The sequence below is a fragment of the Pelophylax lessonae genome (assembly GCF_965119305.1).
Source record: "Pelophylax lessonae genome assembly, chromosome: 4".
In the NCBI taxonomy this organism is placed as follows: Eukaryota; Metazoa; Chordata; class Amphibia; order Anura; family Ranidae; genus Pelophylax; species Pelophylax lessonae.
The window spans coordinates 525,752,654-525,767,132 of NC_138771.1; the positions used below are offsets into that span (position 1 = coordinate 525,752,654).

Genomic DNA, 14,479 nt, shown 5'->3' on the forward strand with positions numbered 1-14,479 from the left:
ACAAAAAAAAAAAAAAAACACATAAGCAGAGACCACCTATAGTGCAAACCACATGAGTAGATCCAGAAGTACAGACAGTAGAAATGGCATATTGACTTTTCCAACCATGTTTCGACTTGCTCTAAAAATTCAAAACCCCGGTGGCTATTAAATACCACCAAAAGAAGGCCCTCTGTCTCAAAAATGATATAAAATTAATTTGGGTACAGTATTGCATGAGCAATTGTCAAACTGTTACAGTGTTGAAAAATGTCCTGGTAAATTAAGGGGTATTACAGGCTGGTATTCAAGTGGTTAAAGCTAGGATCATGCAGTGGCCTAGGTCACACATTGATGAGATCCCACTGCATGCGCCTAAAGCCTCGTACACACGCAACGAATTTCCGCCGACCGGTCGTTCGTCTTTTGTCCAGAGTGGTGTCTGTTGGTTGGAATGTGCTCTAGACTGCACACAAATTTTCCCGCACGACACAATTATACTTCAGAAGTGATGTCATGTGTTGGATTGCTTTCTTTGCGTTCTTTCATCTCTGAGCATGCCCAGTCTTGCTCATAAGATTTTTCCCTGTCGAAATCTGTACTGACTGCACGAAAATCGGCCGTGTTTTGACGGTGGACAAAAATTTTATAGCCTGCACACCAGAATTTTTTCGGCCGAAAAGTTGGAGTCAGTTGTCGAGAGCACCATACTAACAAACCGAAAATCGGCAGATCGGTCGTCGGACGAAAATTCCCGGCCGAATTTCGACTCGTGGGTACGGGCCTTAACTTTAAACAAATTTTTTTTTTTTTTTTAATAATTAATGGTAAATATATGCCAATATTAAAGTGTGAGTAAACTCCCATGTGTGCTTTTTACCTATAGGTAAGCCTCTAATAAGGCTTACCTATAGGTACTGTAAATATCTCCTAAACGTGCACTGTTTAGGAGATATTTACTGTAGATGCAGCTGGTGACATCACCGGCGCATACACTCTGAAGAAACAGCATACTCGTGTCCTCTGTCGTAAAAGGCAGCTCCTACACGCATGCGCAGGAGTGATGTCATCGCGGCTCTGGCCACTCACACAGCCGGAGTCTGCAAACCCGGAAGGAAGACCGTGTAAAGAAAGAAGCGCCTTCAGCGGTAAAAGCGCGTCACTAAAGGGCTTAGTTCTAAGGAAAATTTCACATAATGTGCTACTATGCGATGTATACTAACACATTATAACATTGGATAGCAGTGGGTGTCAGAGGACATGTCACCGCTGACATCCACTGCTCCATAAGGGTGCATGGAGCATCCCATCAGGTCCACCCGAAAAACTGACAGGGACCTGATGGGAAAGCCCGTGTCAAAGGGGCCTTAACAGGAAAAGTCAAGATTTGCATGTACCTTTAGCTGCCTCTAATTCTTGATGATTTTTCATGTAGCTTTTACTGAAGGCGGTCTCTACTAATTTTATCCTTCTTCCTCTTTTCAATTTAGTTTAGGACATTTTTAAAACCCACTGATCAGACACTTTTCAAAACTATCATTTTTAAAAATGGGACTTCTCTGATCTGCCCCCACCCTTCTGTCTTACCCAGTTTTTTTCAACCTTTTCCGGTCAATGTGCCCTTGAAAAGTATTTACAGTCTTGAGGCACTCCAGTCTAAGACTTGGTTCCCATTACTGTGCATCTCAGAAAAAACACGCTGCTCTATAGCAGGCGTGCAGGTATGCCATTATTTTCTTAATGATACCCTCACATACTGGCAAAAGTAGTGCGTTTTGAATGCTATGTGATTTAAAAAAAAAAAGGGTGTAGGAAAGGAATGGGCTACATGTCGCAAGCAACTGCACAGATGTAAACCAAAGGCTCAGTCACATGTGAGGTTGGGGGGGGGGGGGGTAAAACCACGCATTTGAGCCATTTTTACCTCCACCAACTGCAAGCCCTTTAGCTGAAGAGACAGCAGTTGGAGGTGTACGTTTTGTGGCCGCAGCTGGAAGTATATCCTCAGGTGTACCCTCCCCTGCAACTGCATGCTTGCACATGGTTGCGGCATGGTGATGCTGCATTTAGGGGTTAAAACAAGGGGAAAGGAGAACCAATTTTCACTTAATGCCTGTCAAATGCCTCTGAAAAGCAATCTGAGCATGGAACGCTTTTCAAAGGAGAGACAGTCCTTGCTGCTATTATTAAAAAATCTGTTCTGATTGTGCAGAATTAGGGGTCGGGATTAAAAGTAACTTACACACACAAAGAAATATCAACACGCACCTACAAACACAAATACACACACCCATAATTTTTAAACACACACGCGCACCCTTTCTTAAAAATAAAAGTACTTTTCTTGCACTGGCACTGCAGGGTACTGCACTGTAGGGGGAGGCAGAGAGCTCAGCACTCAGGAGGACACCTCCCCCTTCCATTGCTTTCACTTTCCCAAGTGCCTTCACTATCCTGACCCCATCTCATCTGAATGCCTTTCTCTACCAGGATTCTGCAGCACCCCGGAGGACCTCCGGTGACACTCTGGTTTAAAACAGCTGGACTAACCAACATACACTATATTGTCAAAAGTATTGGGACGCCTGCCTTTACACGTACATGAACTTTAATGGCATCCCAGTCTTAGTCTGTAGGGTTCAATATTGACTTGGCCCACCCTTTGCAGCTATAACAGCTTCAACTCTTCTGGAAAGACTGTCCTCAAGGTTTAGGAGTGTGTCTATGGGAATGTTTGACCATTCTTCCAGAAGCGCATTTGTGAGGTCAGGCACTGATGTTGGACGAGAAGGCCTGGCTTGCAGTCTCTGCTCTAATTCATCCCAGGTTAAGGTCAGACATTCCCATAGACACACTCCTAAACCTTGTGGACAGCCTTCCCAGAAGAGTTAAAGCTGTTATAGCTGCAAAGGGTGGGCCAACTCAATATTGAACCCTACGGACTAAGACTGGGATGCCATTAATGTTCAGGTAGGTTTCCCAATACTTTTGACAATATAGTGTACTTAGGGCTTGTTTAAACTTGCAGTTGGGGGGGGACAGGTGGTTGAGTCATGTTTTTACTGACCCCCCCCCCCACTGACCCCCCCCCTTCCTTGGGCTGTAAAGGCAACTGAACTGAGGTGTACACATGCCAGAGCTTGGATGCGTTGCAGAAAGAATTGTACCCCCTGTTGCGTTCAGCTGGCAGTACCGCCACCGAAAATGACCTAATCATTCTTGCAATGCAAAAATTGTAATGTGGTGGTACAGCATTTACAGGGCTGAAACAGGTGGGGAGAAGGTGATATATAGCCCCCTCAATGCTGTTAAACACCTCTGAAAAGCGACAAGATCTGCCACACGTCTTGTAATAGTGCACATCCATTGCATCCTCTATCTAAAAATGAGAGAAAACAGTACACGTATATCCCCCCCCCCCCCTTCCTACTAGGATAAAAAGCGAGACCTGTGTCCACGCTAGGGATGACACAAGAAAGCTTTTTTTTCTCAGACCTTACAACTGCCTTTTGTCCGTCCAGCAGGATCTGTACTGTTGCTGTGTATAAAGCGTAATATGACTATGCCAAGGAGTCAAGGACTTAGAAAAAGAGGTGAAGCTCATGACAGAGCAGGAGAAGCAATGTGAGTGCCCCTTACGAAGGCAAACACATGGAAATGCACCATTCCTAACTGGGGTGACTATAGAGAAAGCTGTGTGGGGCCAATATAAGCTTGTTTGCAGCAGCAAAGGTAAGAATAGCCCTAGCAGTAGTAATTTATCATTGATCGTTATCTTGTTTCTGTGAATCGTCCATTGTATAGTCCATGGTGGTTATGGGAGCTTCTCACCCAGGACAGTCCTGGAACTGAAGATTTGTGGGTAGAATTCAATAAGCAATTCTGTAAACGTGTTTACTGGGACCAGAGCATTGATGGATGGGACTCCTTCCTGCGGCCACACCAAATTCAGCCCAAACACACAGCCCAGATTTGAGGCGGTCATCTTATTGTTGATGTTCTCCTGAGAAATCTGCCAAGGAAACAAAATTTAAAGCAAATACCAAAAGGATAAACTAACATTTCAAACATCAGCAAGATCAAAGTATTATTAATTGCTCCAAAGTCTGGTAATCCAATTTTTGAGGTAAGAAGGTCTTTCTAGGGGTGGAACTTCCCCAGAACAGGAGATTAAGGCCCGTTTCACACATGCTGTCCATTTGTCCATTTTTCATCCATCCGTTGACGGATGAAAAACGGACATCAATTTATCTCTATGTAAAAACGGATGACAACGGATGATCATCAGTTACCATCCGTTTTCATCCGCTTCCGTCAATGTCGGTTTTTTTGAACGAATGAATGCCCTATTCTTCATCTGTCAAAAAAACATATCGGATGAAAAACGGATGAAAAACGGATGAAAACAGATGAAAAACGGATGAAAACAGATGAAAAACAGATGACAACGGATGAAAAACAGATAACAACTGACGAAAAACGGATGGAAACTGATGGAAAACTGATGGAAAACTGATACATTTTAACGTGACTGAACTGATGAACTGAACGGATCGTATGTGTGAAAGGGGCCTTAAGCCCCGTACACACGTACCGATCGTCGTCATACAAACGTTCGTCTTTTCTCCCCGGGATGTCGGTGTCTGTTGAAAAGTGCAAAGACAGCACAAGAATTTTGTCCGCCGACTTCAGCTGACTGCAGAAGTGATGTCATGTAATGGTTAACTTTCCCTGTGTTTTTTTCTTTTCTGAGCATGCCCAGTCTTGCAAATCTGCGGTCTGTCGGCTGATTTCTGTACTGACTGGCGAACAATCGTCCATTCTGGTGTCGGCATACAAAAATTTTTATGTTTGCAAGAAAGACTCTTGTCCGCAGAATGTGCGCAGACAGCTGTCGGAGGCATCACACTAACAAGCGTACAATCGGCAGATCTTTCGTCCGCCGACGTTTGTATGACGACGATCGGTACGTGTGTACGGGCCTTTACTAAAACTGGTGCACACAGAATCTGGTAATCTGCTAGAGCTGTGCATAATAAAGCTGATTGGTTACCATGCACAGCTGCACCAGATCTATGTGCACCAGTTTTAGTATATCTCCTCCCTTTGTGTCTCCCACAATAACCTAGGTTTTGTTCTCTTGAATCTGGACACCCCAGTGTATTATTTACATTATGGTGAATATAGGGACGGCATCACCATCACTTGGCTTTCAAAAGGCCATAGTAGATCTAGGAATTCTGGGATATCTCGGCCATGCAGATATGGTGACATATCCAACTGTAAACTGCCAAATAGTTCAACTGCCAGAATTCTGATCAGCTGACCATTAATGGCACGCTCTGGTTGAACAGGGATCTCGGCCATTTAAAGCAGCAATCCCCAACCTTTTTTTACACCAGGGAGCGGTTTTGTGGCAGCCAATTTTACCAGGGGATGGTTGGTGATGAGATATTCACAGAACCATTCCTCAACCCTCCTTTACAACACAGCCCTGTCATTACATCCACAGTCCCCCTTTACATCACAGTTCCCCCCTTGATAAAGCTGTCTTAGTGTCCTCGGTTTCCCTTTACATTGCAGTCCCCTTTACATTAATGTATCGTGGACTGCACTGTAAGGCCTGGTTTGCATCTCTGCGTTTTTTGGTGCTTTTTGCAGAAACGCACTACAGTCCATTTACCAGGGTTTCCTATAGGACACATTAACATCTATGATTTTTTGAGCCACTGTGTTTTTGGAAAGGTCAGGGATTTTTTAAAACCAAAAACAGTGCATTTTTCAGTTCCCTAGACTTCAATGGAGAAGCTGCAGAAAAACATGTAGTGAGATTTTGCTGCAATTTGCGTTTTTTAATCTGCCCAATAACAAATTTGTAAAAAAAAAAGCATAAACAACGCAAAGCACTAAATCGCATGTGCAAAACCACAAAATGCCTTGGAAAAAGCATCAATCGCAAACTGTGTATATGTGAACCGAGCCGAAAGGGGGGCTGTGATTGCTAGGGGCACTGGGATATTAAGGGGACTGCACTGTAATCATTACAGTGCCCCTTTAAAGTGCAATACCTTTTATGTAATGTCTGCCTTCATTTTGTTAAGCGCTGCGCAAACTGTTGGCGCTATATAAATCCTGTATAATAATAATATGACAATGCCCCTAGCAATCAAAGCCCCCCCCCTTCATAAAAAGTGCCCCTTACAGTCATGCCCCCCCCTATTTTACTCTAATCACAGTGCCCCCTTTTACTCTCTGCCGCCCCAGCACAATCCTACCTTCTGCAGGACATAAGCAGGATTCAGGCGGTGTCTCCTCTTCTGCACCACCGACAAGGTCATCCTTTCAGCAGGGCAGGGGGCGGATGGAGCAGCAGATCTGGACAGAGGGCGGGAGTTTCCCAATTTATCATATTAACAAATGGGTGATTACCCGCTTGTTAATATGAAAAGACTCCTGATCTCTGTGCAGATCTCCAGCTCCCCCTGCCCTGCTGATAGGATGACATTGTTGGCGGTGCTGTAGAGCTGGGAGTGCAGACACAGGCATGGCCGCATAGCGGGAGGTGAGCGGTGACCAGGGTATTGTTCAGACCACGGTCGCCGCTCACCTCCTGCTGTGCGGTGCAGTCATCAACAGGCCACGGACCGGTAAAAGTCAGCGGCCCAGGGTTTGGGGATCCCTGATTTAAAGTATGTCTAAAGCAGACACTGAAACTCCTGGCAGGTTTTGATATTGAAGAAAAAGCAAAACCTCCTGCGCTCAAGTGCTGTCTGATGGAGTAGAAAGAGGTGCACTGCAAACTCAGATGTAGAGAGAGCTGTTTGGTCTTGCTGCCCCCTTCAGGATCAAGGGTATCCAGAACCACTGGTAGAAAAGACAAAAAAGAAAAAGAGGGGCGCACCGACCTAGTGCATTACCATAAAACCATTTATTAAAATATTAAAAAGTGTGTACAAAGTACTCACAAAACTAGTGTGATACAACACACATCGAAAATAGCATATACAGTCTCCAAGGTAGCCAGGTCCCAATTGTGACGAATGGGCATGCAGATGGTCGCATGGGGCTGCTGTGGCTAGGCTGACGCGTTTCAGGGGCGAGCCCCCTTCCTCAGAGCCAGATGAAATTGATATTGTCTGTGTCCCTGATTGAAAAATTCCCCCTCATTTGTTTTTTGGGAATCCAAAACCATATACTGTAGAGGTCAGCAAAAAAGTTGGGAAGTAAAAATATTAGAAAGGCCTGTTCTGCTGTCAGTTGTCTTAGAGGGAATTTCCCTTACGTTAAAGAGACAGATAAATCGGAGGGGTTTTATTCATGAAATGCTTTATCCATAACTGAAAAAAAGTGTTGCACTTTAAAGATAAACCCTAGGTAGATATAAAAGACACAGAAAAATATGTATCTTTTTAAATGCAAGAAGTGTACATATCTGAATTAGATTTGGTATCAGCCTCTCCCAGCCCTGTACAGACAGAGCTCAGACTGGGATAGAGAGAAAAACAGAACAAGGAGCTAGTTGGTTGTTCTGCCATTGAGAAGGCTGATACAAGGAGAAAGCAGAGAAATTAGCTAATTAGCTTATCGTTTCACTGTCCATTCACAGATTGGGGAAGGACAAGACCTGTAAGTGTTACTCCTAGCAGAATCTAAGGGGTTAATCCTCTGCATTGTGTAAAAAGGCTGTTTGATCCTGTATGCACAGATCCTCCCCTTCTTCCACTGATTACAAAACATGTCCAGATAAGACAGAGTCTTTAAAGTCAGGTTGCATATGCTCAGTTTGGTGTGTGTGAGGTTGAAAAAAGACATCAGTTCATCCAGTTCAACCTATGATGTGTGTGTTTGCTGTTAACCTTACATTGTATACCCCTGTATGTTGTGGTCTTTAATGTGCCCATCGAATAGTTTTTTGAAACTATCGATGCTCCCTGCTTGCTAGAGTTTTTTTTTCTTGGGAGAGTGCATGTGATCACCACAGGGCCAATCAGCACTGTCCAGACTGAAGGTCAGGAGCCCTGACCATTTATAGGACAGCTCAGTGCAGTATGAAAACTCCTCCTACAAGCTTCACCAGGAACTGCTAGAAATCACAAGACTGCTGATAAGAAAATGTATTTAGCAGTTTATATTTACTAAAATAATTGCATTTCCATGTTCTGTGGGAGAGCAGAACTTTAACTGCTGCAAAGAAAATCAGTTCTCCTGTCCTTCCAGACAGGGCTGCACTGTGTGGCAGAGCTGAATGGACAGAAATAGAAGCCCTTTGGCAGTTCAAACAGCTCTCATATATGTATTCCATCTTTGTGTTAAGCTCTTTGTCTGAAGTTAAGCTTTAGGTCTCCAGGCATTACTGCTGAATTTCACAGGTTCTTTAGCAATTCTTTTCGCCATACAAAAGTTCAAATAAAATTGGCATTACATGCATTTTCAATACACCATTCTACTATCTCAGTCTGGAATTCTATTTGCTTCTCAGTAATTCCTGTAGCTCCCGTTGCCTAAAGTCCCTAGTTCCCAACTCCTCCTATTTAATAACGTAGAAATAGCCCATATCCTACCATACACACCTATTCTAATTACTTACACCTCCAGTCATTCAGAAAGAAAATGTTCAACATCCCTGATCCAGCCATAATGCAGTATCCTGACGGCAGAGGGGCTGCACAGCACATGGCTATTGACCAGTGACTGCAGGATCACCCAGAAGAGGCACTGTGAAATGCCTGATTAATCTATCTAAAATGGATAAAAAAAAAAGAGCCCTAATTCGCATGGAGTATTGAAGGATATGAAATGCAGATGTTGGGAAAAGGTGTTTCATTGGACTCAGTCAGGCACTACTGCAGGAATATCAGTCATTCTCCATTTTATAAATACACCTCTATGGCAGACCAGACGGACACTCAGATTTTAGTGCCGTTGCGGTGTTTTCCAGCTAGCACTGGCAGTTTGTTGATTGATTTTAATTATTGCCTGGAGGTGCTCTTCAAATTCATAGAAAAACATATTACCATGAAAAGGGAACTGAGTGAAATTAATGGTTTATCTATTTATGTCGCTTTCCCATAACACATTCTGCCATAATAATGCGGTTCCGCCCGCGCGATTAAAAAGCTAATGACTTTAATGTGTCACATGGGGAATCGCTAATATCATTCTTCTAACTGACTAATCAGATTTATATTCACATTGAGATAAACATTTCTGTCAAACTGACTTCTGTTCAAGCCGCCAGAAATCTCCTTGTGAGTGCACCCTGCTAACTCAAAATGAAAGAAAAATTGGATGCCAATAGTTTTCCTGGATGTAAGGAAAGCTTAAGGCCCCTTTCACACTTATGCGACTTCAAATTCGCGTGATTTACTGTGATTTTGCTGCGATTTTGACTGGGCTTGAATGTCTTTGGCCTCAAAATCGTGCCAAAGTAGTGCAGGGACTACTTTGAAGATAATGGAAAACGACTTGTCATGTGATTTTGCGGTCCAAAATCGCGGGACAAGTCGCACTAGTGTGAAAGAGGACTAAAGTACACCTAATGGCTCCTGCATGCAGTCTAAACAAGTCCTAAATCCAGTTCCTATGTGGAGCACAAGCCTCAAAGTAAATAAAAAACTTCTCTTTACCTTCACAGAGCCAAATCGCCGTTCATTTGTGTCTCACGCGCTCCCGTTCCCAGACACTGCAGCTCACAGTGGGAGAGTTGCAGCAACAAAGGTAGTAGGCTGGCAATCCAGAACACAATGGGTGGGACTAGCTATGGCAAGGGGCTGATTGACAAGCTACAGGCTTATAAATGGACAGTGACAATATTAATAGCCATGCCCCTGCAACATCTCCCCCCCCCCCCCCCACAGCCTACATGAGGATTTTGCACAGCTGGCCAAACGATTGAAAAATGCCAAACGCGTCTGGCTTGGTGCCAAAATTTACTACAAAAAACTTCTTTGGTGCATTTTTGGAGTGGCGGGAGACACATTCAAAATGAATGGTGCAGCATCAAAAGCAGGCCATAAAAACGTGCAAAATAAGCGACGTGGTAGCGTTATTTAGGCGTGAATGGAGCCTTTATGGCCTAATCCCCAGGTGAAAACAGAGGAGAGAAAAGCCAAAGAAAAGAAAACTAATACAGCTACTACATCTTTTTATGGGTAAGCTTTAATATAGTATATTTTTGGTTTGGCATTTAATACCACTTTAAAGTTTATTCAAAAACAAAATAATATTTTCATCTTTGGATAAAGTGTGGAAGGATTAGAACCCTGTCGGTTTTTTATTGCGTCCCCAGCTGGGGAGATCCAACCTCTCTATTTGTCCAGCTTAACAAAACCACAGAAACAGAAAGTGATAGAAGAAACAAAAGCCTACGGCTGTCAATGGAACAGGCAGAGAGGGGTAATTATCCAAGTGTGATATTTGTTGCAGTAACAAATAAAATGCAATTCCACCTTACTTAGGGGAGATTTCCTCACACTTACTGTTGTGTCTCTAAAATAGAAAGTCAAAGGAAATCCCACAAAAAAAAATACTAATCCTTTATAAAAGTCTTAGCTGTAGCTATTCTTTAGCTATTCAGTAAACCACAGTAACAGGTCTTTTAACTCACTTTAAGGTCATCACAAAGCACAAGGAGGCACTCTTTACATCTAGAGGAAAAGAGATTGTATCCCCAAATACGGAAAGGTTTCTTCACAGTAAGAGCGGGGGGGGGGGGGTGGGGGGGTTCAGGAAGGAATATCTTCCCCTGCTGGAGCAAAGTAAATCATGCTTTGCTGGGGTTTTTCACCTTCCTCTGGATCAACTGTGGGTAAAGGATTGTGTATATGAGATTGATTGATTTATTTATGCTTTTTTTTTGCTTAGCCTAGATCAGAGGTGTCCAAACTTTTTTCAAAGAGGGCCAGACTTGATAAAGTGAACATGCGTGAGGGCCGACCATTTTGCCTGACATTTGAACCATTAAAATTAAATACAAATTAACTATTTTATGCAAACTTTATTGCAAACAATTTGAATGACAAATCTAAACAGTAGTAAAATCACTCTGCCTTCCATATCTGAAGGCCAGATGAAAAAAAAAAAAAAAAAACATTACTAGAAAAGATACAAAAATTAAAAAAAAAAGTGCAGCGCAATAAAAAACGTGTTGATCACACATCAAATAAATATAGCAGTAAGGCCCAAAAGTCCCTAGAAACAGGTAGGGTCCAGTGAAAGAGGGAGGGTGCCAGAAATCTGGATCCACTTCAGGTGACAAACTGTAAGACCCCTGTATTACCAGCAGGTCATACAGCACTTTATTCCACCAAAAAGAAAGGTTGAAGGGAAGAGTGGAAGATGATCCTCGCTTTCCACCTGCTCACAGCTTTGTGAATGGCAATCCCCTGTATTTAAGGACCAGTCGTGTCTCCCGTTTAATAATGTCACCCAGCCAGCACATGAAGGTGTATATATAGGAATAAATATATATAGGTATATATAGGAAATAAAAAGCATGAGTGCTCTATGAATAAAATCACACTTACACAAACAGGCAGTAGAATTATAGAAATTAATGCGATCCTTGGTCAGCTCACAAAATCCTCAGTTGGCTCCTACAGGTGGCTGTGCGATGAAGGAGAGAAGGAACGCAATTTTCATTCCGCACTCCCGCGCAGTCGTGGGAGGCGCCGAGCAGATAGAGCCGAGCGGAGTGGGACTCGGGAGCGGCCAAGCCGAGCTGCCTTGGGAGGCCAGAGGCGGCGAGACCCCGCCCCTTTAAATATCGCATCGGGACGGGGATGCGATGAGTCTCAGAGAGAGACATTGAGAAAAGTCAGCGGTGTCTCTGGGGGCCGTATGAAACTAAAGGACGGGCCGCAAATGGCCCGCGGGCCGGACTTTGGACATGACTGGCCTAGATGGACTTGTGTCTTTTTTCAACCTGACTATGTAACAAAATAAAACAAAAACAAAAAGAATGAAACGCCTCCTTTTGCCTTTATGTATGATTAGCCAGCTCAACACACACCCCGCTCTCATCTTTGCCATATTTAAAAGTAAAATACTTTTTCTTTACCTGAAATATTTAAACAATTCATGGCGTGTCACAGGTGAAAGACATTATAAAAGTAAAACGGCTCCTCCAGCCTAGGAAGCTAAAAGCGATTATGAAGACGTGGATTTAATGCAATCTTTGCTTTTTAATGGACTCTGTTCTGACCATACCGCAAGGCTCTGCGGGCTAATTACCGGTGGCATTATGGTGAGAGCACGCACACCTCATTAGCGCCTCAAGTACCTGAGCTCTTAGTGCCTGCATCGAGATGATGCATCTGTTGTAGAACAAATGTCCATCACTGGGCACTGCACGTACGATTGTTCTTCAAACAGCAATCACTGACACTAGGGGTTTTCTTAAGAGCGCCCGTTAACGTTAATGAAGCGCGGCGGAGATTAACTGGAACTGAACCTATTACGTTTCTTGATATGCTGGTAATGGAATTTTGTTATTTCCATTATGGATAGCTTGTAGTGTGTAAAAATTTTGAGTGAAGGTCTCCTCTCTGCCCATTACCAATCAGGGTTTCTTTTCATTGAACACTCTCCATAAAGATAATAGATGTCAAGATAAGAAGAAATAGGAACAATACCATCAATAACCTCCAGACATGTTCTACGTGCTGCCTGGTTGGTGGCTACATCTCTTGTATGTCAGACAATTACAGGTGGTGGAGCTATGACTACCTGTGGACTGCCTTTGGGGTCAAGTGAGGCTTGGTGTCATCCAACCCAAAAGTGGGGCGGCAGCTATTGGACTTTGAGGACTTTCTGCAGGGGACATCACTGGGGATAAGGAGTGTACTTCAGTAAAATCTACAGTGCCTTGAATTCATACTCCTTGAAATGTTTCCCTTTTGTCATGTTACAACCAAAAATGGAAATGTATTTTATTGGGATTTTATGTGATAGACCAACACAAAGTGGCACATAATTGTGAAGTGGAAGGAAAATGATAAATGATTTTCAAAATTCTTTACAAATAAATATGTAAAAAGTGTGGTGGGGATTTTTATTCAGCCCCTCTGAGCCAATACTTTGTAGAACCACCTTTCACTGCAATTACAGCTGCAAGCCTTTTACCAGCTTTGCACATCAGAGTGACATTTTTGCCTATTCTTCTTTGCAAACTAGCTCATGCTCTGTCAGATTGGATGGATAGTGTCAGTGAACAGCAATTTTAAAGTCTTGCCACAGATTCTGTATTGGATTTTGGTCTGGACTTTGACTGGACCATTCTAACACATGAATATGCTTTCATCTTAACCATTCCATTGTAGCTCTGGCTGTATGTTTAGGGTCGTTGTCCTGCTGAAAGGTGAACCTCTGCCCCAGTCTCAAGTCTTTTGCAGACTCTTAACAAGTTTTCTTCAAAGATTACCCTATATTTGGCTCCATCCATCTTCCCATCAACTCTGACCAGCTTTCCTGTCCCTGATGAAGAAAAGCATCCCCACAACATGTTGCTGCCACCACGTTTCATAGTGGGAATGGTATGTTCAGGGTAATGTTAGATTTCTGCCACACATAGCGTTTTGTTTTTAGGCCAAAAAGTTTAATTTTGGTCTCATCTGACCAGAGCCCCTTCTTCTACATGTTTGCTGTGTCCCCCAAATGGCTTCTCGCAAACTGGAAACAGGACTTCTTATGGCTTTCTTTCAACAATGGCTTTCTTCTTGCCTTTCTTCCGTGAAGGCCAGATTTGTGGAGTGCATGACTAATAGTTGTCCTGTGGACAGATTTTCCCACCTGAGCTTTGGATCTCTGCAGCTCCTCCAGAGTTACCATGGGTCTCTGATTAATGTTCTACTTGCCTGGTCTGTCAGTTTAGGTGGACGGCCATGTCTTGGTAGATTTGCACTTGTGCCAAACTCTTTCCACTTTTTTGGATGATGGATTAAACAGTGCTCCATGAGATGTTCAAAGCCTGGGATATTTTTTTATGACCTAACCCTGCTTTAAACCCCTCTACAACTTTATCCCTGACCTGTCTCGTGTGTTCCTTGGATTTCATGATATGGTTTGTTCACTAAGGTTCTCTAACAAACCTCTAAGGGCTTCACAGGACAGCTGTATTTATACAGAGATTAAATTACACACAGTTGGACTCTATTTACTAATTAGGAGACTTCTGCAGGTGAATTGGTTGCACTAGATTTTAGTTAGGAGTATCAGAGTGAAGGGGGCTGAATACAAATGCACGCCACACTTTTCAGAATTTTATTTGTAACATATTTTGAAAACCATTTATCATCATTTTCCTTCCACTTCACAATTATGAGCCACTTTGTGTGGTGTATCACATAAAATCCCAAAAAATACATTTACGTTATTGGTTGTAACATGACAAAATGTGGAAAATTTCAAGGGGTATGAATACTTTTTCATTTTTGTGATAACAAGGGTTGTATGTGTAAATACTGCCTAGTGCAAGAGTGAGCTGAGCAGGGTGAAGTTTATA

General features: G+C 43.0%; 1 protein-coding gene across 1 annotated transcript in view; it reads right to left on the bottom strand.

The window, feature by feature from the left end:
* Positions 1 to 3,645: 3,645 nt before the first annotated feature.
* ARHGAP8 (Rho GTPase activating protein 8) overlaps positions 3,646 to 14,479 on the bottom strand; it is a 137,517-nt gene continuing 126,683 nt past the window's right edge. The window contains exon 13 of the mRNA XM_082253277.1: positions 3,646 to 3,991. Coding sequence (XP_082109403.1) covers positions 3,794 to 3,991 — 198 coding nt within the window. The 3' untranslated portion in view covers positions 3,646 to 3,793. The remainder of the gene's footprint in view (positions 3,992 to 14,479) is intronic.